The sequence below is a fragment of the Fusarium vanettenii genome, assembly GCF_000151355.1.
Source record: "Fusarium vanettenii 77-13-4 chromosome 8 genomic scaffold NECHAsca_17_chr8_1_0, whole genome shotgun sequence".
In the NCBI taxonomy this organism is placed as follows: domain Eukaryota; kingdom Fungi; phylum Ascomycota; class Sordariomycetes; order Hypocreales; family Nectriaceae; genus Fusarium; species Fusarium vanettenii.
In genome coordinates this window covers 501,588-522,087 of record NW_003315868.1, presented here as the reverse complement: position 1 = coordinate 522,087, position 20,500 = coordinate 501,588, and the positions used below count along the sequence as shown (strand labels likewise).

At 53.1% G+C, this 20,500-nt stretch overlaps 6 protein-coding genes across 6 annotated transcripts; 1 reads left to right on the top strand and 5 right to left on the bottom strand.

The window, feature by feature from the left end:
* Positions 1-112: 112 nt before the first annotated feature.
* NECHADRAFT_46452 (uncharacterized protein) lies at positions 113-7,387 on the bottom strand (the record flags this gene model as incomplete). The annotated part of the gene is made up of 10 exons (XM_003046898.1): positions 113-1,054; positions 1,104-1,345; positions 1,393-1,940; positions 2,219-3,470; positions 3,553-4,104; positions 4,165-4,356; positions 5,151-5,366; positions 5,416-6,555; positions 6,602-7,081; positions 7,210-7,387. 10 exons carry the CDS (start codon positions 7,385-7,387, stop codon positions 113-115), a joined length of 5,742 nt encoding a protein of 1,913 aa, XP_003046944.1.
* A 781-nt stretch (positions 7,388-8,168) lies between these two features.
* Positions 8,169-9,160, bottom strand: NECHADRAFT_70854 (uncharacterized protein). Its single transcript, XM_003046897.1, has 2 exons — positions 8,923-9,160; positions 8,169-8,859 (listed from the first exon to the last, which is right to left on the bottom strand). Exons 1-2 carry the CDS (start codon positions 9,128-9,130, stop codon positions 8,261-8,263), a joined length of 807 nt encoding a protein of 268 aa, XP_003046943.1. The 5' UTR covers positions 9,131-9,160; the 3' UTR covers positions 8,169-8,260.
* A 251-nt stretch (positions 9,161-9,411) lies between these two features.
* NECHADRAFT_83432 (uncharacterized protein) lies at positions 9,412-9,878 on the top strand (the record flags this gene model as incomplete). The annotated part of the gene is made up of 2 exons (XM_003047063.1): positions 9,412-9,577; positions 9,685-9,878. The coding sequence occupies 2 exons, from the start codon at positions 9,412-9,414 to the stop codon at positions 9,876-9,878; spliced, it is 360 nt and encodes a 119-aa protein (XP_003047109.1).
* A 141-nt stretch (positions 9,879-10,019) lies between these two features.
* On the bottom strand, positions 10,020-11,163 carry NECHADRAFT_70851 (uncharacterized protein; the record flags this gene model as incomplete). Its single annotated transcript, XM_003046896.1, has 2 exons — positions 10,020-11,045; positions 11,097-11,163. 2 exons carry the CDS (start codon positions 11,161-11,163, stop codon positions 10,324-10,326), a joined length of 789 nt encoding a protein of 262 aa, XP_003046942.1. The 3' UTR covers positions 10,020-10,323.
* A 1,230-nt stretch (positions 11,164-12,393) lies between these two features.
* On the bottom strand, positions 12,394-14,513 carry NECHADRAFT_83430 (uncharacterized protein; the record flags this gene model as incomplete). The annotated part of the gene is made up of 2 exons (XM_003046895.1): positions 12,394-13,749; positions 13,800-14,513. 2 exons carry the CDS (start codon positions 14,511-14,513, stop codon positions 12,394-12,396), a joined length of 2,070 nt encoding a protein of 689 aa, XP_003046941.1.
* A 1,982-nt stretch (positions 14,514-16,495) lies between these two features.
* NECHADRAFT_70849 (uncharacterized protein) lies at positions 16,496-20,169 on the bottom strand (the record flags this gene model as incomplete). The annotated part of the gene is made up of 4 exons (XM_003046894.1): positions 16,496-17,383; positions 17,435-18,876; positions 18,927-19,809; positions 19,921-20,169. 4 exons carry the CDS (start codon positions 20,167-20,169, stop codon positions 16,739-16,741), a joined length of 3,219 nt encoding a protein of 1,072 aa, XP_003046940.1. The 3' UTR covers positions 16,496-16,738.
* Positions 20,170-20,500: the final 331 nt, after the last annotated feature.

The window sequence follows — 20,500 nt, the reverse complement described above, 5'->3', positions numbered from 1 at the left end:
TTAGGAGTTTCGATAAGTCATGTCAATATTGACATTTGGGTAAGAAACCAATCAGAACATCTCAATGCCAGTCGTGTATTCTCACTCTATCGTCTATGTCAACACCATGACCCTACTTCGTCTTGCCCTCCTTACCCACCCTCCTATTCTTATCCGGCACTGTATATCCCCTCTCCCTCTCTAATCTATGTCTCTCCCAAAAGTCACTCATTTCCTCTCCCAACCCCGTCTTCCTCCCCCGAGACTCTTTATCCTGACTCTGCCCCTGTGTTCCCCTTCCCTTCTGTGGGATGAGTCTCACCGCTGCCCTTACCGCTGGATCTCCAAACTTTGTCCATAGTCTCAAGGTAGCGCGGATCATCCACTTGATAAAGCGTCGGGCATGGGTGCTCCAGGCTGCGATGAGCGAGAGTGTGATGAGGACCAAGCTTGACGGAAGTGATATGGCTCCAATGGTCTTGAGCGGGAGATTATTCTCTCCACCCCATTCCCGCGTATTCATACCAAACAAACCAGTAAAGAAAGTCAACGGTAAGAAAATGACGGTAAAAGTCGTGAAAATCATGACACTCCGACTCTGCGCACTCGCAAGATCAGCATGCAACCTGCTAAGTCGCACCTCATCGACTTGCGCCTGACGCTGCACCATCTGAAGTAGCTTATCATAGTCGTTCCTCGTGTTTCGCACCCGTTGTATCATCTCTTGAGCTTGATGCGCATACTCGGATAACCTCTTGAGCGCTTCACTAAGAAACACCCTCCCGTTCGTAGTTCTTTCGCGTATCTCGGGACGAGCAAATGTTGAGAGCATGGAGCTTACGACCTTGGATTGTCGCTCAAAGAGATGGAGGAGAATGAGGAGTTCATCTTCAATGTCTCGGAGTTCTAGAAGGGCAGATGTGTTGTCGCGGTTCTCTTCTTCTGCTCGTCGACCTTCGGCTTTGTGACGTGCTCTGATTGAACGGGATTTTCTCTCCACAGGCTCATATGCAACGGCTTTGTCTCTGAAGCCTTCAGCTCGAAAGGTTTTGAGCGATGATGTGAGTTTCTCGGTCTAGCTGTTTGTCAGCATAGTTCAAAGAATTTGCTGTGCATGTGCTTACCAAAACGCTGATTGCCTCTTCAAAGATGCGGAATACTTCTAGGTCAGGATGCGATGACCTATCGAGAAGTACAGTGACTGCGTGCAGGACAGCCAACGCAGCAAGATCCAGGGCATTCTCGCATTGCCTGGTAAGATCAACATTGACCTCGTTAAAGATACTATCCCTGAGATCAGCCTGCTGATACAAGGGCCCCTCAATAGCATCTCCTTCTCTCTTGGGGAAGAATGAGAGCAGTGTATCTAACTCCGTCAGTCTCTGTTTCGCAAGTCAACAAGTCAATACTTACGAGAATCAATCGCCCACAGCCAAAGCTGATCCACCATGAGCACATTCCCATTGAGCATCACATCCTCTGGGTCCTCCTCATTATCTCCATCTTGACTACTCGCCTTGGACTTTCGACTACCGCTGCCAGCACTACTATCCGACATTTGCCCCTGAAGCCCAGGTCCCAGACCAGAAAGACAAGTCCGCTCCTTTGTCAGCTTGTACAGCATCTGATCGTCGTCCCTTGACCGTGTATCTCGAAGTGAAGGGTATCCATACTGATCCAGCGTTCGTCGTGTGTTGAGCGGCGGATCGTGGCCTAGGAATTCCCAAATCACCTGTGCCTCGAGTGAGTCTGACTTGGCGACAGACTCGGGGACTGGACGAGCTCTTCCATGGTTGAGACGTTCGAGGATGAGTTCACGTCGACGAATGAGTCTCTTGTAGCTGTCAAAGTGCAAATATGGTATGAAGAGACAGGTATAGATGCCCCCATCAGGCCTTGGCGACAATGATGTTGATCCCTTGGAGGAACGACCTCGAGGAGACACTGATCTTGTTAGGTAACTGAGGAGCATATAGCTCGGGGAACTTACTGTGACGCGGAGCCGAGAAATAGCATCCAGGCTTTGCAAAATAAGCATAATGCTGCGAATGTCGTCCACGCGTATGCCTCGTCGCCCAAAAGTCGGAGCTGAAAAGGGGCGTGTAGCTGCGATTGTACGCTACCTGTAGCGTCTCAAACACTTTCTATCCAAGAATCAGCAACCGGCTAACAAACAAAGCTCGTATGTCTTACCGTAACCCAGCTAGGATTATTATACGCCAGATGAATCCACACAAACTTTCTCGCATGAACCTCTGGCTTTGTAAATGCAACCGGCACTTCATCAACGACTACTGTCTCGCTTGCTCTTCGCTCTCCATTCTTTGCAGCCTGCCGAATAGCAATAACAGCTTCTGGTAATCGTGGCGATCCTTCAAGTCCTCCATCGTCATCTTCGCTAAAGTTGGGTTCAATTGTGCTTCGACTGCGTTGTGAAAAGGGTGGAAAGTCGCGATACTCGTATTGAGAGACTTGACTTCCCATGCTTAGCGACCGACTTAGAGAGCGACCCATTCTTCCACGTGGAGGAGGCGAGAGACGATCCACGGCGAGGTCCTGATCGAAATTTGCACGGATTAGGGGTGATGGACGACGCATTGGAGTTGAATAATGCGTCGGTGGTGATGTTGCTCGTGATGGAGGCGTTAACGGACCCCCTGGCAGCCGTTGAGGAGCTGACTCTGTTCGAGGCCTCGGCTCGGCGTCGACTGGTCGTATAATGGGGGAAGCTGGGGGAGACATTTGATATGCTCCCTCTTGGTTGTTAATTCCCAAGGGATTCCTGGATGCTTCCCCAGAAAGAACATTGTTGCTCTCCTTTCTCTCCGTGTCTGGTATCAGAGAAGTCCTCCCTCTCGCTCTGAGGAACCTCCCCTCCTCAACACTCTCAACTTCATTCAACCGATCAGCCAGACACTCTTCAGGTCCCTTTTTGAGAAACTCCCTCAGGGGTAATCTCGTCGACCAAGCTCTGATGGTTGCCACCTCCAAAGGCCCGACGGGGTCTTCAAAGAAGCCATGTACTTCAATATTGACCTTTTGTTCCAAGTCCAGTGTCCAGTGGCCGTCCTCGCTCGAGTACTCGTCAGCACGATCAATCAGGGCCGACAGTTGCTTCAAGAACAAACGCAGCGTGTGAACATTGTGTCTACCAAAGGATGCAATGTTGGCATGGTCGCTCTGCAGAGGAAGAATCGTCTCCTGACGCATACCGAGAATGGCCGATTTGATGGACGTCAGGGGCGCCATGAAGTAAACATCTCCCGATCCACTGCCCGAGAGCCGCGAGTCGATGGTTTCGTAGAGCGTCCAGATGCGAAAGTCGTGAGAAATGCACTTAAAGTCATCATCAAGACGCAGAAGCAAGCTGTTTCCAACCCTGAGCTCGTCGGTGACTGAAGTCGGTAGGGGAGATGAAAGTTGAAGAAGGGTCTGGATGCTGGACGATAGACTGGGCATGGCAAAGTAGCTTGATCCTTGATGAGGAGTTCCTGTACACTGTTAGAGAATGTTTATATCTTGCCAAATGACTTGGTCGACGTTTGTAACTCTTCGTCGTACTGAACGACTTACCAAAGAATGCAACGCCATAGCATTGCCGAAAGATACTCTCATACTTGGTATCCTTACTCGCCTTCACCAACACCATCTTGACAATAACCCCTCCAACACTATGTCCGACAAAAACAACCGGTCTATTCTGATCCTCCCTCGTCCTCAACCTCTCCAACTCCTCCAGCAACGCATCAGCTAGCGAACTCAATGTAGCACCCTCCGCAGGCGGATGTTCGTACAAGAGTATCCTCGCACGGTCAGCTTCTCTCCTAATCCCCTGTCGAACCCATGATGGAGCTGGTCGGTCTTGCTCGGCTGTTGCAGAACCTTCGGCGTCGCGCATGGAGAGGGCGCCAAAGTAACGACCCATTAGACCGTCGCGGTTCCACGTCCGGAGGGGATCACCGCCAGGACAAGGGACAGTGACGATGTCGACGGTGGTTTGGTCATGGGTGAGTTCGCCTTCAGGATCTAATGTGAACTTTCCCCTCTCAGGTTTCGGAAGCAAAGGAAGTTTTCCCTCCTTCTTCTCCGCTGGCTTCTCCTCTTGCTTCTCTTCCTGCTTCTGCTCTTGTTCCTCCCCCGTCACCTCCACCTCTGCATCCGCCTCAACAGCCGTCTCATCACTACTCTCCTTCTGTTTCCCAAGAGTATACTCATCCAGCGGCGGTAACGGACTCGGCGGACTCCCTGGGTTGACGTTGATAGAGTCCCTGTCGTTGCTCAGCTCAGGTGACGCCTGTAAACCGCCTGGAGCCATGGCGGTAGAGGCCCTGTAATTCTCCTGCCGCTGCTCTCTGGGGATTGTTGTTCGCGGGTTGACTTGAGACATGGGAAAACGCCGCTCAGTCTTTGTTTGAGAAAAGATGAAATCTCAAACGTTTGTTCCATCCTCATGGAAAAAGTAATAAAAAGAATTCGTATCCTTCATGGGTCGTCAGCTAAAAGCATCATCATGTGCAAGTCACATTCTCACCAAGGCACATCAGCTAACCCACCACAATCGCCCTCACGAGCTTCACCTTCTGCCTGCACCTTGCGACTCCGCCTCTCCCCCGTGACAAGAGCCCCATCTTTGAAAATAGAAAATGCGCGATGTGTCCTTGAAATGCTGATGGGTTCAAGTTATCGACCGTGGCTGACTTGCTGCCCTGTTAGTGCGTGAGCTAATATCTGAGACAGAACCTCATCGTGACTGTGGCACATGAACATCACCCACCACCACCATCTCCACGTCTGCCTAATATCGTCAACTCTGCTCGCGATCCGCGGCAAGGCAGGCTAATACCGCCAAATTTCTCCCTATTCTACACTGCTATTATTGCCCATGCTGTTTACCAAAGAAACCATATGCTGCTTAATGTCCCGACTCCCGTGCTCTTAGCAAGTCTTGAAAATGCCCGAAACGTAAATGCTGATGGTCCCTATTATTGCCCAAACTCCCAGGCAATGCCTAGCCTGTATCCCATTCCGAAAACCAAGCCTCTCGTACACCGTCGCCTCTAATCCCATATCCCAGTTCTCTCTCTACTGAAGCGAGAAGTTGTCGATGGTGGTGCAATGAATAACTGAATCCACGTAAAGTCGGTTCTCGACCTTGCACGCCTGCCCAGGACGAACAACAAACATGCCGTTTGGTCCCAGCTGGAATGTCTTCTCGCCCATCGTCACCCGGACCTTGCCCGCCGCCACTGAGCAGGTTCGCAGCTTATCGTCTTCCACGCTCCAGTGGCTGGCGCTGCCGGGCTTGATGACAAGCACGTTGAAACTGACGTCCTCGGAAACGGTGATGGGTTGTCCGCTAGTCAGGTACGAGTTGGAGAACGCAACGTCTGCACATCATGTTAGCGCTTCGAGTAGATGGAGCAAAATTCGACTTACTCTCGGATGATTCGTCCCTCACTCTTCCCGGCGCAACCTCCCAGTCCTCCATCTCCAGCTCAACGCCCCCCATCTGTCCTGGACCGCCAACGACACCGGCCATAGGCTGCTCTCTCATCGTGAATCCGGCTGAGGCAGCCTGAGACTGAACCCTCTTGGTTTGTCTCGGCTCCGGAGCCGTCTCGGTCACCGTCCTAGATAGGCTGACTTTCTCAGGTTGATAGTCCTGGTCAACCTCCATGGCATCAGGTCTGGGGGTGGCCTCCTCAGATCCTGACGACGACCTCACCGACCCACTCGAACCCCGTCCAGACCTAGACTCAGGTCCCCAGTCACAACAGTTCCGCTGGCGCTGAAGATGACACCAGTACCTGCATCCTACACAAGTCTCTGCACCAAAGAAGGCTTGTTTGGCTGACGCTGGCATGCCAGGCCACAGAGCGATGCAAGGGTGAGAGAGTCGTGCCGACGGTCGTGAACTAGATCGAGTATTGGCCACGCATTCTTCTGGTCCCGTTACTTCTTTTCCTGTGAGGTAGGCCAAAGCACATGCGTAGTGGTTGATGTCGATATCGCCCCCACGGTGATTTTGGATCCAGGTGTCAGGGAGGAGTCGTCTTCGTGGAAGGCTCAACATTGCAGTGACATCCTCTCGTTGATGATGCTTCTGGGCTGGACTCAGAAACTGGTGCAGATAGTCTTTAACGTCCCATGTGAGCGCGGGCAGCACTGCTTTCTGCTGTGTAGCATCATTCAGTCTGGTAGAAGGCTTCCTCTCTGGCGCTTCCGGGAGTCCAACACCCGAGGCTCGTTTCTGAGCCGCAGAGACATACGGCAGACCTGCATCCGACGGTGGAGGAGCATTCGATGGGAGTGGGTGCTTCGAGATGACGATACCAGGAGAGCCACCGCCTCCGTGCTTGACATAGTTACTAACCTTGGTGAGCGTTCCATCACCATTGTCGTTGAAGGTAGTTGAGCAGTGGCTAGCTCCAAAGTGTCCACCAAGGCCTTTAAGCCCAGCAAAGAGGCGACGGCAGTCCCGCACAGGACAGACAAAAGGATACTCGTTGTTGTCGTACAACTTGTAGTTGGAAGGAATCAGGGCACCGCGCCCAGAGACCATGGTACCATCAGGGCCTACACGTGTCAGTTCATGCCTAGTGAGGTTTCTAGGGAATCATACAGAGATAATTGACGTAGGCCCGGTTTGGCTCAGCCATGGTAATCGCAACGATCCTATCTCCGGGAGCTGGTGTGGATACCTGAGGGGGCTGCGTCAAAGCCTCTGCCCGGGGAACTGGAGAAGGACTGGAAGCCGCCTGAGCATCCATGATCTTCTTGAGTAGTTCTCCTCCGGTGGGAAAGTGTCTGGCCGGCGCTCTCGGCGGCCCAGCTGTCGCCGTCAAGGCCGGGACGGGTTGCATGGCGCTCTTCTTGACGGACGCGCCCGTGAGCTCTGACATTTGCCTTGCCACCTCTGCTTCCGTAAAACGACGGGCGTTGGCACGAGTCTGGCTGTCAACCATTTGAGCTCCTCCATCCGACGTGCTGCTAGGAGAAGGACGCCTGTCGCCTATGGCCTGTTTCTTGACAGCAGGAGTGTCAGAGGCTGGTGAGTCCCTTTTACGCGGGGGAGGCCTGAGTGAGGGCACTGCAGGTGGCCCTGTAGAAGAAGGCCGAGAAGGCCCTGTAGATTGCATGGACTGTTCTATTGGTTCGCGTCAGCAAACATCCGATGGATGTTTCATCCAGTCTCTGTAACTGTGATCAGTCGTCGAGATAAAGTCTAACCTTGAGCCTGATTATTCTGTTCCCATTGTCTCTGCAAAGCTTGAATCTTGGCATTGTTGGCCAATCCCCCAACGGCAGACGTCTTTACCGCGGCGCTTTCCAGGATGTTGCTCACAATTCGCGGTGGTTCTGGGCCCTGGGCGTGGCTTTTCGGTACCGTGCCAGGCCGGCTGCCCATGACACCAGAGCTCCAAGGTGAGAAGCTGGTGCGCTTCATCTTGTTGGCTGCAAGATCCTCTTGCGAAGCCATGTTGGGCTGGCTAGAGCTGTCTTCCAGCATCGGCCCGGAGAGCCAAGTAGTTGAAGGGTTCAGATGTGAAGGGTGTTAAGTGAGTGTTGAAGGTGAAAGTAGAAGTGAGATGGGGGCAAGGTGAGCTGCATGAAGACTCGACGCCAAGCGCCTCAGAGGCTGTTGGTGCGTGCAAACGAATCAGTGTTTGCAATAGAGAAGTAGTAAGTCTCTTCGACTAGCCTTTTGCATGAGATTTCCCTAAGGAAGCTCTTGGCAGAGGCACAAGTTGTCGTTGAAGTCAAGTGAAAGTAATTGGAAGGGACGCGCCGACGTGATCGAGGTGTAGAAGGTTAGCGCGGTGGCCAGTGAGAGCTGGAGGGTGGAAGGTAGGTAGCGTGCTGCTGGAATTAGGTGGGGGGGTACTTGAACCCACGAGCCCGAACCCCTAAATTCTTGGGGGGACAATTGCATTGATTCATGGATGCCATCGAGTAGATCCATTGGATAGAAGTCATAACTTACCTACCCAGATAATAAAGACATTGGGCCATTCGACCTAACTACGCACTCAACATGGCTATTCTAAGAAAATCCCCATTATTCCCTCTTCGTACTCCAACTAGGTATACCTTGTGAATCTGTGCCAGACCAGCTCCATGTCAGAGTTCTTTGGTTCTTCATTACCATTGATATGCATAGTAACATGAACTGCATACAAATCCATCATGATTGGATAGACACCTCTAGTGTCTTGTCGTATTGTACAGTAACTACACAAATCCTACATGCCCAGATAACTCTTTCATCCATATGGCACGCTTACTTCTTCTTCGAAGCCTTCTTGGCCTTCTTAGCCGCCTTCTTGCTAATAGGCTTAGCCATCTTGATATCCCCGCCGCTCTCAACCCTCTTCGCAGCCGCCTTCCTCTGTCCCTCGAGCTCCCTCTCACGCCTCCACCGCCTGTGTCGGAACCACTGCTTGCGCGTCCTGAACCTCTTCGTCTTGAGACCCGTTGTCTTGGCCAGCTGGCCGATCGCCCAGTTGTCCTCCCGGTAGCTGTAGTCCTTGCGCAGCTTGAGCAGACGGTCCGGCTCGCCCGCCTCGATTCGCGTCACCTGGAAGGGAATGCCTGAGGGTGAGAGCTCCGGCTTGGCTTCCGCCTCCTTGATCGGGAACATGGTCATGTTGAGGCGTCTCTTGCGCTCGGCGTGCTGGGGGTACGGGAGGGTGTCGGATTTGTTGAACACAACGCCGATGTACTTGCGGTCCGGGTGTCGTGCGGGATCGCGGTAGTACTTGACGTAGCCGGTCGCCATGGCGTGAATGGTGTGATCTCGGCCCATGATGCAGTTCTCACCGGGCCACCAATGCGTACCGCGCTGCTTGTAGAGGATATTGCCGGGGATCACGAACTGATCTGCCAAACCGTCAGAACCTCAATTGACCCAGCACAACCTCCAAAATCCCCAACCAAACATACCTCCTGTCCTTTTGGCACCTAGCTTCTTAGGAATCCCCCTCTTGCTCTTCTTCCTATACGCTCCCTGCGTCTTGACCGAGGCATTCCTTCGACCCTCGACGAGGGCATTCGCCAATTGGGCGCCCAACGGCGTAATGGGCCTAAACGCGGGCCGGGCAAGGCCTGCCACAGCAGCCAAAAACGGCCGCTGTATCGTGAGGAACCGCATGGCCGTTCGTCGGAGGTGGGCTGAGGTGGGTTGAGCTTGCGGTGATGGTTCCCGCAAGAGTGCAATTCTGGATGGATGGAGTTTTCGCGATTAGTCATCCGCGGGACGTTCAAACTGGGCTTATCGATAAGAGGTTCCATGGGGAGCAATGTGGACAGCATCACACTCAACACGACGCTCTTTATCTGCTTTTGTAGCCATTTTCACGGCTTCTTTCTATCTTTTTTCAGAATTGAGGGTGAAACTCTATACACGCGCCAGTTGCGCACTCTGCCACCAAAATGCGCTACCTCATCGCCATCCTCTCACTCCTGAGCCTTGCCAACGCCCAGTTTGGCGGCTTCTTTGACCAAATGTTTGGTCAACAGGGCGGCCACGAGCAACACCACGGCCAACCTCAGAACAACCCCAGCGACGCTTCTCACTACCGTCATCAGTACGATAACTGTGCGTACCCCGTCTTCAGTCCCATTCTCTACCAGATATTCAACTTCATGCGCCGCTCCATGTCTATCATGGCATCTCTGTCTATTACAGTGCTAACAGTTCAACAGCCGTCTGCGACAAGTACCTCTGCCCCGATACCCTCGCCTGCGTCCACTTCCCCCACCACTGCCCCTGCGCCTGGGATGCGCAACAGGAAAAGTTCGAGTTGGCTGAGGGTCAGCGCATGTGCGTCTCTCGTGGCGGGTTCCGCGAGGGCGAGACGGCGCGCAAGCTTGAGCTGGCCCGAAAGGGGCTGCTGTGATGTGCGTCATGTCTAGGTTCATATGATGTCGACAGCATAGCATGGATTACTTCGAAAACGTGAACCCATCGAGATGGTACAAGAGCGGACATGAATAATGATCGAGTTCTGGCGCATATGACTGGGAATGCGACAACTATTCGTCATTTAGACTGAAAGGTATAAATCAATTCTAATGGAAATGCTAGATATCCCTCATTTGCTGTGCAAGCGAAACCGGGTCCATGATATGCCCTTGTTCTTCCTCCTTCTCCGTCTCTGGTGACGATACTCCTCCACCAAAATCCTCAAAGCGAGTGAGTAATCTGATAAACCCACTGTCCCCCCACGTTGCCCCCTCTTGTGCCAACGCCCTGTGATGATTTCCGCAAAACTCCGGTTCAAAGACAAGCCTCCAGCCAAATCACATCCCTTGTCGTGTCCTCTCCTCCTAGCGAGCAGCCGTCTACGCAGAGCCATTGGGCATGCGCGGTAGCGGTGGCATAGGCGGCACGGCACCGCCGTTGCCTTGTTCATCTTCCTCGTCCTCGTCGTCGGGGATCGTCTCGGGGTGGCCCAGAAGCTGGGCCACATTCTTCATTTCGTAGTGTCTCTTGCGGAGCTGCTCAAACTTTCGGTGCTTTTCACGCTCCTCGGGAGACATACCCGCAAGTTCCTCTTCGGCGTTGTGGCCGACGCTGCTCTCGTCGTCGACGTGGACGCTCTTTTCGCTGCGGGGCGACGGCGCGCCCGCTTCCGAGATCGCCTCTTCCGGTTCGCCCAGAGAAAGGCCCGGAATGTCATCTTCACGGCCTGGACGTGAATTCTGAAGACGAGCACCAGCGTTCGCCAGAGGATCCTCGTCGTCGTCAGACGGGTCTTCGGACGGGTCGTAGTGTTTGGCATAGGGAGTCTTGGGCTCGGTGATCTTCATGGTAGAGGAGCGCTCTTGCTCGGTGAGGTAGAGGTTGGCCTCGTCCCACTTGAGGCGTTGAGAAGACTCGAGCGGGTCGTCGATGGAGCTGAAGCCGGACTGACGGCGAGACCCGGGGGGGCGAGCGCCCGAAGACGAACGACGGTGGCCGGCGTTGATCTGGGTGTTTGCGATGGTGAGCTCCTTGTCGGTCAAAGAGCGCTCCTGGTTTGGCGAGGTGGGGGGAGACTTTTGGTACGAGTTCTTGAGGATCCCTACGAGAGGTTGTTAGTACATGGCGCCATGGTGTCGACGGGAATAATCACCTCGAGGCCTCTGTGCGGGGTGATCGGGAGGCGAGTGCACCGGCGGAGATTCCACGACTGAAGCCATTTTGGTATTTGGTCGAGCGGACGAGGCTAGGTCGTGGAGGGTTTATCGGTGAGCTCGGGCTTCAAGAGGCGGCGGTCGTGTGTGCAGATGGTGAAAGCAAAGGATGGCAGCAGGTCGGTTCAAGAGTCAATAGGGGAGCAGCAGGGAGACCCTGTGGGTGTATCCTGTGTGCCTTGTTGCGCTTGTGATGTAGTCCTGAGGTCAAATGTCAAATGCGAGATGCAGAAAAAAGGCAGCGTGTTCAGGTTGAATCCTCGTGAGCAGGCCACGGAGGGAGGCGGGCAGCGGGCAGTGGGGAGGATAGCACTGGCCTCAGCTTGGAGGGGTTCCAGTTTCCGGTAAAAGGTACGTACCCGCCTTCAACATTTGCTGCAGTCGGTTGGGTCGGCCCGCCAGAGTGGAAGCTCAGAGAGACTTGGACAAGAGGTAGACAGTATCACAGGGGACTCATGGGCGTAGAATATTGCACTGGAATTCAGGCGGCTGATACTACGGCAAAAGTACCTCGCGTCTTGTCAAACCCACTGTCTGCAGGTAGGTACCTCTCAGCGAGCAATAAGCAGGCCGTTGCGGCGTCCTCCGCTCCAGCCACTCCATCATCGCACTCTGTGGCTTGACCGTCGCCCTCAGTGACATGTGTTCTCGGAGGTCATCGTGAGCCTGGAAGGATCTAAACCCAAACCGTCACACCACCTACACCCTCTCGTCCAGCCTGGCCTTGGATCGCGGGCCTCGAAAGACGTCATCTGTTGGAAGCGACTTCCCCAGAGCGGAAAGCGCATTTGAGGTCGTCACACGGCAGATGGCTTGTGTAAGGCGTTTGGCCAGATGCAGTGTAACGTTGAGCAAACAAGTCGTCATTGATGAGAGTATGGATCGAGGCTTCTCCAACACTCCAACACTAGGAGAATGTATTGTTAATTGACAAAGGGGCAATATCGTCTGGGTAATCTCACCACGAACGAAAATCGCTCACGCACACCAAATTCTTCATCATCAGCCGACATATGCATCTTGGCAGCCACTTCAGAGATTATCGGGACAAGGGCCGATAAATCTGCAGAATGCACTCCATATGCACGAACTCGTCTGTGCCCATGCCAGCACATCGATGAGGCCCTTTATTCTATACGTTTGTATGTCTAACAGCGTGGCCGAGGCAATCGAACATCAAATCATAGCCGCTCCGCGCTTCAATACCCAACTTGTACAGTTTCCACAGTAAACGCCTTAATTTGTTTCAGACGTCTCTGGTAGCACCTCCAACACTGCCATTAAAATCGCATATCCCGTTCGGTAGCAGACACTCGATTCCTTCTCAACACTCCAGATCTCGAAGCAACTCCTCAGCGTGTCGAGGATGATCTGCCGAGGTGGGATCTGCGAGTCCATGACGGGCGCCGCAGCCAAGGGCGCATCTTTCCTCAGCACGTGGAGGCATGCTGTAAGTGAGGCGGAGAAGAAGTCGAGCACAAAGGCTCGCCCTACCAGATCAAGGCGCAGACTCTTATCGCTGCACCACATCTCCCGATAATGGACCAGCAGGGCCAGAGAGCACTCGAGGGATCCCCAGTATGACTCTGGAAACATGCTAGGACCTTCTGGGTGCATGGCAAACGGTCGATGCAAAACCATGATGCATCGTCGTAGAAAGATGTCCACTGTGATGCGTTGGAGTTGACTATTGCAGACTCGCTCAGCATATGCCATGAGTTCCCTAATCTGCACCTTGTACCGCAGCACCTCTGGGTAAGTGACCTGGCTGTCTTTGGAGTTGACGTGCGCCAGAATTTCGAGTACAAGGGGAAGAGCTCGATAGAGAACCATGTGGAGGTTATCCGGTTGGTCCCAATTGGGCGTATTCCTGATACTGCACAGATCCTCTGGCCTTGTTACAGGCGGCATGCCGTTGCACATGGACACCTTGATGTCGAGGTAGAGGATAGTGAGCCATAGTTTCCGCCTCGCGTCTCGTTCGCTGACATCGAGCGCCTCGCCGTCTTCGGCGCCTGTTTCCTGCGGTAGTCCGTATATGAAGGCTGTTCTCACCACCATGCCAAGTAGAGTCCAACAGGAGTCGATAGCCCAACACGTGGGGTTGCATATGTGTTTTGCAACCACCATCAGAGTCAGGGTTTGCAGCGATAAGAACGTTGGTCGGAACATGACGGGAGTTTGTACCAGACAGGCTTCGGCAGCCATCATAAGCTCCGTCGCTTGATGAGGCTCTTCGACGGATGAGAAACATCCCAAGCCGAGCACCATAAGGAACAGCGACATCCAGTCGAGACTTGCAGAATAAGGATCTTGCCAGTACTGCTCCACTTCTCGACTGAACAACTCGACATCGAGTACTGGATTTACTGTTTCCAGTAGGTTGAGATATTTGTCGATATAAGACTGGCATTTGGATTTCTCTCCCTCAACAAGCTTTACAACAGCTTCTCGAGTAAAATACTTGGCTGCGCCAGGTGTACCAAAGGGAAAGTTGCCTGGTAATGAAAAATTGGCCAGGCACGCGTTGGTAGCAACATCCTCGAGAGCCAATGCGAGTGGTGTTGAGTCCATACTCGTCAATTTACCGATCTATACCATCCATGTAAGCGCATGTCATATCATAAGTCCAGCAAGCATACCTTGGTCATTAGATCCCTCCAGTGGCTAGATCCCCTGACCTTGTGCTGGATCTGCCACGCCGCCTGCTGTCCCTTACTCTCATCGCCCTTTACAGGGGCTGTTGGACAGGGAAACTTGCCCCCATTTGGCCCCTTGTTGAAGCTGTAGTAACAGTCACGGCCATTACCGCTCGACTTGCACCGTCCACATGGAAGTTCCTTGTCACACTTTACTTTAAGACGGTGACATCTTAAGCAACTGAGACAGTTGCGCTTGCGTTTTCGTACAACGCGCTGGGCAGAGGGCATGCTTGATTCGCTAGGCTCCGGGCCATCGGGTTCCAGGACCGGGTCCGCCCCGGCCTCACCGGACCCGAAAGCCTGGGTGGAAGACGCCGGGCTGTCGGTCGATGTGGTTGGGGGGGTAGGATTTCCAGCAGAAAGACTCTGTTGCGAGTCCTGGGCAGGAGATCTTGATGAAATAGCTGGGCCCGAGGTAGGCGTTGTGGTAGACATGAAGACTGGAGTAGGAGACGCCGAGTACGGTATATCGATTATGGGGACGGTGATGGTGGAGACACCAGGAGAAGCAGAAGCCACAGAAACAGCAGCAGTATCAAAGCTGCATCGTACACCGGCCTGTAGACACCGAGAGCACGAGGGCTTGACGAGATCGCAGCGGCGCTTAAAGTGCCGGCAGCGATCGCACGTCTTGACCTCGCGCTGCTGCGGCATGTCTGCTTTGAGTAAAGGCGGCCCGCTGCGGGAAGCGAGCCAGCCAGGGGGGTGTCGGGGCTCGGTTTTCCGGAAGAGGCGTAAGGCTGAGCCTGACAAGCGAAGGAAGGGATAAGCAGGATTGTGTTTTTTTTGTCTGACAAATAGAGATCTGGGTTGGGTCAGAGTGAGAAACAGACACAGGGGTCGAGATTTGTTCGGATCCTTTTGCTCGGGTCTTGCTGATGAGAGTTTGGATAATAAAGGAAACAAGACTGCCAACAAGGAGACGAGGGCAAGGGGGGTGATCCAGGGGTTGAGATCCTCCAGGAGACTCGGGGCGGTTTAACCGGAGGAAGCTGGCAGAGAGCAGACGAGCTGAGCAGCTAGTTCCATGAGCATCCGAGATCAAGGACGAACAAGTTTCGAATGAGGGTTAGAGAAGGGAGATATCCGTTGTTTCGAGATGTTGGCTGACAAAAAAACACTCGGGCCCTTGTGGTTCGTTGCAATTTGAGAACAGGGATCTGTGTGTTTTGGGAGACCACACCCTGTTTGTAAGAGATGAAGCCTTGGCCTCTGACAGCCGTTTAAGCCGAGGCACGAGGGATGTTTCTTTTTTGTTGTTGGGGGAGAAAAGGCCAGGGTTCGCCAAGACCCAGTGGCGACAGGTGATGGACGAAATAGACTGATTTTGACCTTGTAGAGTTTCCCTGACGTGAGGGCGGAATTCAACGTTGAAATGGATCGACGTGGATGAGATCTGCACAAAGTGGAGGAGGGAGGGGGAGGGGGAGGGGAACGATATACGAGATGGATATCTTGAAAGAAAGAGATGAAACTATCGAGATTCAAAGATGGGAAATATGGTAGAGTTTAAAAAAGTCTCCGGCTGCTACGTTCCATAAATATTAACTAGGTATGTGTACCCAAGAGCTAAAGCCATCTTTGTCGTTGTTCCCCACTGGTTTGCAGCAAAAGGCGATGCAACAATAACTCGTCAAAGAAAAGTCAGGTCACAGATCGCCAATCTGCAGAACTCACGGCACGCTCGGGGAAGAAGGACCACGAGCTTCTCCGCTTAGTGTTTAATTCAGACCACTCTAGCGCCTTTGGTTCTATTTTAGTGGCGGTTGAGTTGGGGATTTCTACCCGGCCAAGCCTGGGCCCTTTTGGACGCAGCGAGGCTTGGGAGTTTTGATGGATTAATGGTACACTAGGTTGGTTCTCTGAATAGGTGTAGCCTGGTATAAAGTGGCCCTTGTATGCACTGATGATATGATGTTGGCAGAAACTAGCCAGCATTGTGTGAAAAGAGCCGAAACCTTAAGCCTCAAGGGGGTCACATCCGCGCGGGTAAAACATGGCAGTGTTGTTTTCCGCCCTAGGATTGCTAAGCGTTTGAGCGTATTTCTCGCATTCTGAGCAGGGATGGATTACCCACAGCCCAACTGCATGTACAACAACAGCTCGTGATGGTGAGGACAGCAAACAAACAGCAAGGCTGAGTTCTACGGTAAATGCCGTCGGAATGTCAAACCCTGGATTCCGGTGCCTGGGCAAATCCTCTCAAGGACAGGGGGTTCGGTGTGTGGTACTAGACCGCAACAGGTTTACACTTGACAATCATTTACTCACGCTAGAGGGTTCCAGCCAGAAGAAGCTTTTTTTGTCAAGGAAGACGCAAGCTTTTTTCTATCCCTCGCGGAGGAACAAGCCCGTGCGGTGCGTGGTGGCTTCAACGTCACTTGTTACAGTAGCTTGCTTGGTCAATGGACCTTGAACAGTCTAGGCAGGGCCTTGTTCGAGGTCCAGAACGAGAGTCTTGGATTACACTAAAGGAATAGTGTCGACGCTGATCAGTCCCCGCCTGATCGACAGTTTTCAACGGTTTCTTCACTAGTCCTAGTGACATGCTCTGGTGAACAACACAGCATGCGCACCAATCCAATATTACATTACATGGAAATACTCTTCACAAATCACGTCAAGACTGTCAAAATAGGTGAAAAGGTATAAAGTCTATCTATCTGTAACATACGTCTTACATACAGATGTGTAGACCAGACCTCTTTCTATCTACGGCTAGTCCTATGACAAACTTACCTGAGGTCCAAACACTAGTAAATCCCTTTTCATGTCATAGACCGCGGTAACACTCTACCTTGCAAGGGAGCGCCCCTTGGTCGTAGTCAGTTCTTCCAGTCGCCTGCTCACCATCAGGCTCCTGCTCCTAGTGGCTTTTTTCAAGCCACAGACTTCTCCCGGCTTCCAGCTCCTGCTTCCTCGTCCTGGCTTCCACCGGCCATGTTGTAAAACTTGCCAAACACACGTGTCTCCAAGTCTTCGACACCGCCAGTCGACTTGCGAGCTTGACGGCGGAAGTAGATACGCTTGGCCCACTTCCAGGACTCAATGCCCATGAAGAAGAGGATGGCCTCGATGAAGACGATGCCCCACTCCCAAGAGATGGGAGCGTGCTTGAAGACGACAGTGTTGAGGCCAGGGATGTAGATGATGGGGAACATGGTGACAAAGCCAGCAACGATGGCCCAGAAGAGGAAGGGGTTGCGCCAGACGTCGTGCATCCACTGAGTAAAGTACTTCTTGCTCTTGGGCTTCATTCGGAAGAAGGAGCGGCGCATGTTGACCATCTCCCAGGCCAGGAAGAGGGCGAACCAGGTGAGGCATGCAAAGGTGGTGGAACGAGCACGGAAGATGACCTTGCAGTCCTCGCTGTACTTGTTGTTGCAGTTCTCTCCAATGTCGGCAGCGCCATTGCCAAATCCGTAAAGGACGAGGACGAACGAAGCCAGGCAGAGCGCAGACATCCAGAGGCCATAGACCACCATGTCAATCAGCAGCTCAGGGGTGAAAACACCTTGCTTCAACTAGACGGAACTGTTAGCTGTGATCTGAGAAAAGCGAGAACAAGTACTTACGTTCTGGGGAGGACGCTGCATGATATCGGGGGCCGCAATCTCGAATCCGAGACCCATGTCGGGCATACCGGAGGTGATCATAATGATCCAGAGAATCTCAACAGGGGCCAGAGGGAACACAGACAGTCCGTTCTTGTCCTTGAAAGCCAGACCAATCAGAAGAGTACAAGCCTGGGCAATGTTCTCAGCCAGGACGTGGAGGATGAACTTCTGAATGTTATCAAACATGCGACGGCCTTCCTCAACAGCGTTGAGGATAGAAGCAAAGTTGTCATCGGTCAGGACAATGTCAGACGCTTCCTTGGCGACATCAGATCCAGCCAATCCCATAGCAATACCAACGTCGGAACGCTTCAGACTAGGAGAGTCATTGACACCATCACCGGTCATGGCAACAAAGGCCTTGCGACGATGAAGAGCCTCGATCATGCGAACCTTGGTCTGGGGAGCACAGCGAGCCACCACGAGTGGCAGAAGGGGAAGTTGATCAATCTCCTCATCCGACAGCTTGTCAAATTCGGAAGCAGCCATGACCATAGACTTGGCGACATCTTGGGGGATCTCAGCGATTCTGGATGGCAGGATACCAACTTCCAGGGCAATGGCTCGGGCAGTAGCAGGGTGGTCACCAGTAAGCATGTGAACGCTAACACCGGCTTCATGACACTTGGCGACAGAGGGGGCGGATTCGGGGCGAGGAGGATCATAGAGACCGATGAGTCCACGGAAAATCAGGTCGTTCTCAAACTTGGCGCGGTCAAGCTCAGCCTCGTTGTCGATGACATGCTCGATATCAGTTCGGCTGGCCAGGGCAAGCACTCGGAGACCAAGTCGGGCAAGAGACTCCATGTTGCTGATGATGTCGTCCTTGATGGCATCAGTGAGGGGTCTAGTCTCGTTTCCGATAGCATAGACGGGGCATGAGGTCAAGACACGCTCGACAGCACCTTTGGTGAAGACCCATTGCTTCTGAGATTCATTGTCGTTGAAAATGACCGACATCTTCTTGACATCCGAGTCGAAGGGGAATTCAGCAACCTCGTGCCAGCGAGCCTTCTCTCCACCAGATAGGCGGGCGCGGTTCCAGTTGAAACGACAAGCAAAGACTTGGATAGCGCACTCAGTGGGGTCACCTCGGGCATGCCATTCACCGTCGACCTGGTGGACTGTTGCAAGGTTGGCTAGTGAGGCAACGTTGAGGTACTCCTGGAGACCGACATCCTGAGAGACAAGGGCATGGGGATCAATCGGTGTTCCCTCGGCATCCTCGCTCTGGAAGTTGATGTCCTTGGGCTCAGCCTCGACCAGACCAAGCTGTCCCTGGGTAGGGTTGAAGGGCTCGTTGGTAGCTCCAACGGAGTAAGTACCACGACCAGGGATCCAAGCCTTCTTGACGATCATAGTACCCTGAGTCAGGGTACCAGTCTTGTCAGAGCAAATGTCTAAAGGGTTGGTCAGCGATAGTCTGCATATCAGGGGTGGGACCACATACTGGTAACAGCGCCAAGGGCCTCAAGAGACTTGAGGTTACGAACAATGACATGCCTCTGAACCATTCGCTTGGTTCCGGCAGCCATTGTGATAGTGAGAACGACAATGAGAGAAGCCGGGATCATAGAAAGACCAGTGGCAACAGCGTAAATGATGACCTCCTTCTTGGTGTTGAACTCGTTGGCTCCCAAGACGATAATGGCACAGACAATAGCTGTTCCGAGGAGAAGAATGGCCAGCTTGGAAAGCTTGCGCTGAAGAGGAGTACCAACGTTGACGCCCAGGAAGCGTCCAGCAGCATCAGAGAAGGTGAGAGTCCAAGCCTGCATCCAGCGACCAAAGTTGGTGTTGCCATCAGCATCACGCTTGGGCTGTCGACGCTTGGAAGTCTTGCCACGGAGAGCAGCAGCGATTTGACCAATCTCAGTGAACATTCCAGTGGCAAAAACAACACCGCGAGCACGACCCTTGGTGACAGTCGAGGAGCTGTAGGCAACGTTGAGGCGATCACCAGGGCCAGTGTCGTCAGGGAAGGTGGAGTTGACCTCCTTGCGAACAGGCAGGGACTCTCCCGTGAGGAGTGCTTCGTTGGTCTCAAAGTTGATGGCCTCAACAAGACGAATGTCGGCAGGAATGGTGTCTCCAGTCTTGAGCTCGACCATGTCTCCAGGCACAATCTCAGCAGTCACCACAACCTCATTGTTACCGTTTCGGACAGCATGAGCAGTGGGAGAGCTGAGAGAGCGCAGAGAGTCCATGGTCTTGGCAGCCTGAAACTCCTGCAGGAAGCCCACTACGATGTTGAGAATGATGACAGCGGCGACGACACCGCCCTCGATCCATGACTGGATGCCAAGTGAGGCAGCCATGGCGAGGATGAGAACCTAACCCCCAAACGGCAAATGAGCGACTTTACCATTTTCTCAAAAGCAATCCCAACCATCCTGGGGGGATAATCCAGGTCTGGGGGGATGCATGTTAATGGGGCAGCTCACTAGAGTCAAGGCATTGGCGATCTGCCCGATAAAGATCTTGAAGGGTTGGACGCCCTTTTCAGCGCCGAATTCGTTTCGTCCGTATTGTTCGAGACGGCCCTTGGCCTCTTCGTTGGTCAAACCATCTTCAAGGTTGGCATGAAGCTGCTCGGCCACTTGCTCATAGGTGAGGGCGTGGGCGGGAGCTGTCATGGGCGTGTTGGCCTGGCCCGAGACGTGGGCAGGCTCTTCGATCAGTTTCTGGCTCATGATGAGAGATCCAAATGCGATCGAGAGTGGTTGAAAGAGAAAAGAGTCCCGAGACAAGGCAGCAGAATGGAGAAGATCGCCTTTATAGCCAGCCTCAAAGCCATGGATCTATCTCTCTATCTCAGCCGGTCAACACCGACAGATGACGCCGGTGGATATCGGGGAGCTGAAGAAACCAATAACAGGCGACAATCCGACTCACGAGCAGGCAAAGAAGGAAGGAGCCATGATGCAAATCTTACAGACGCCAAGATGCCCAGACCGACCAACATTGAAAGGTGCAGGCGGAGTGGAGGAAGATGTTACACTAACCGTGCATGTTTGCCAGGAG

Excerpts from the sequence above, each read along its gene's own strand:
- NECHADRAFT_70854 (XM_003046897.1), bottom strand. The coding sequence starts at position 9,130 with ATGCGGTTCCTCACGATACAGCGGCCGTTTTTGGCTGCTGTGGCAGGC. Across the intron at positions 8,860-8,922 it reads AGGTGCCAAAAGGACAGGAG|ATCAGTTCGTGATCCCCGGC; the intron begins GTATGTTTGGTT and ends ACGGTTTGGCAG.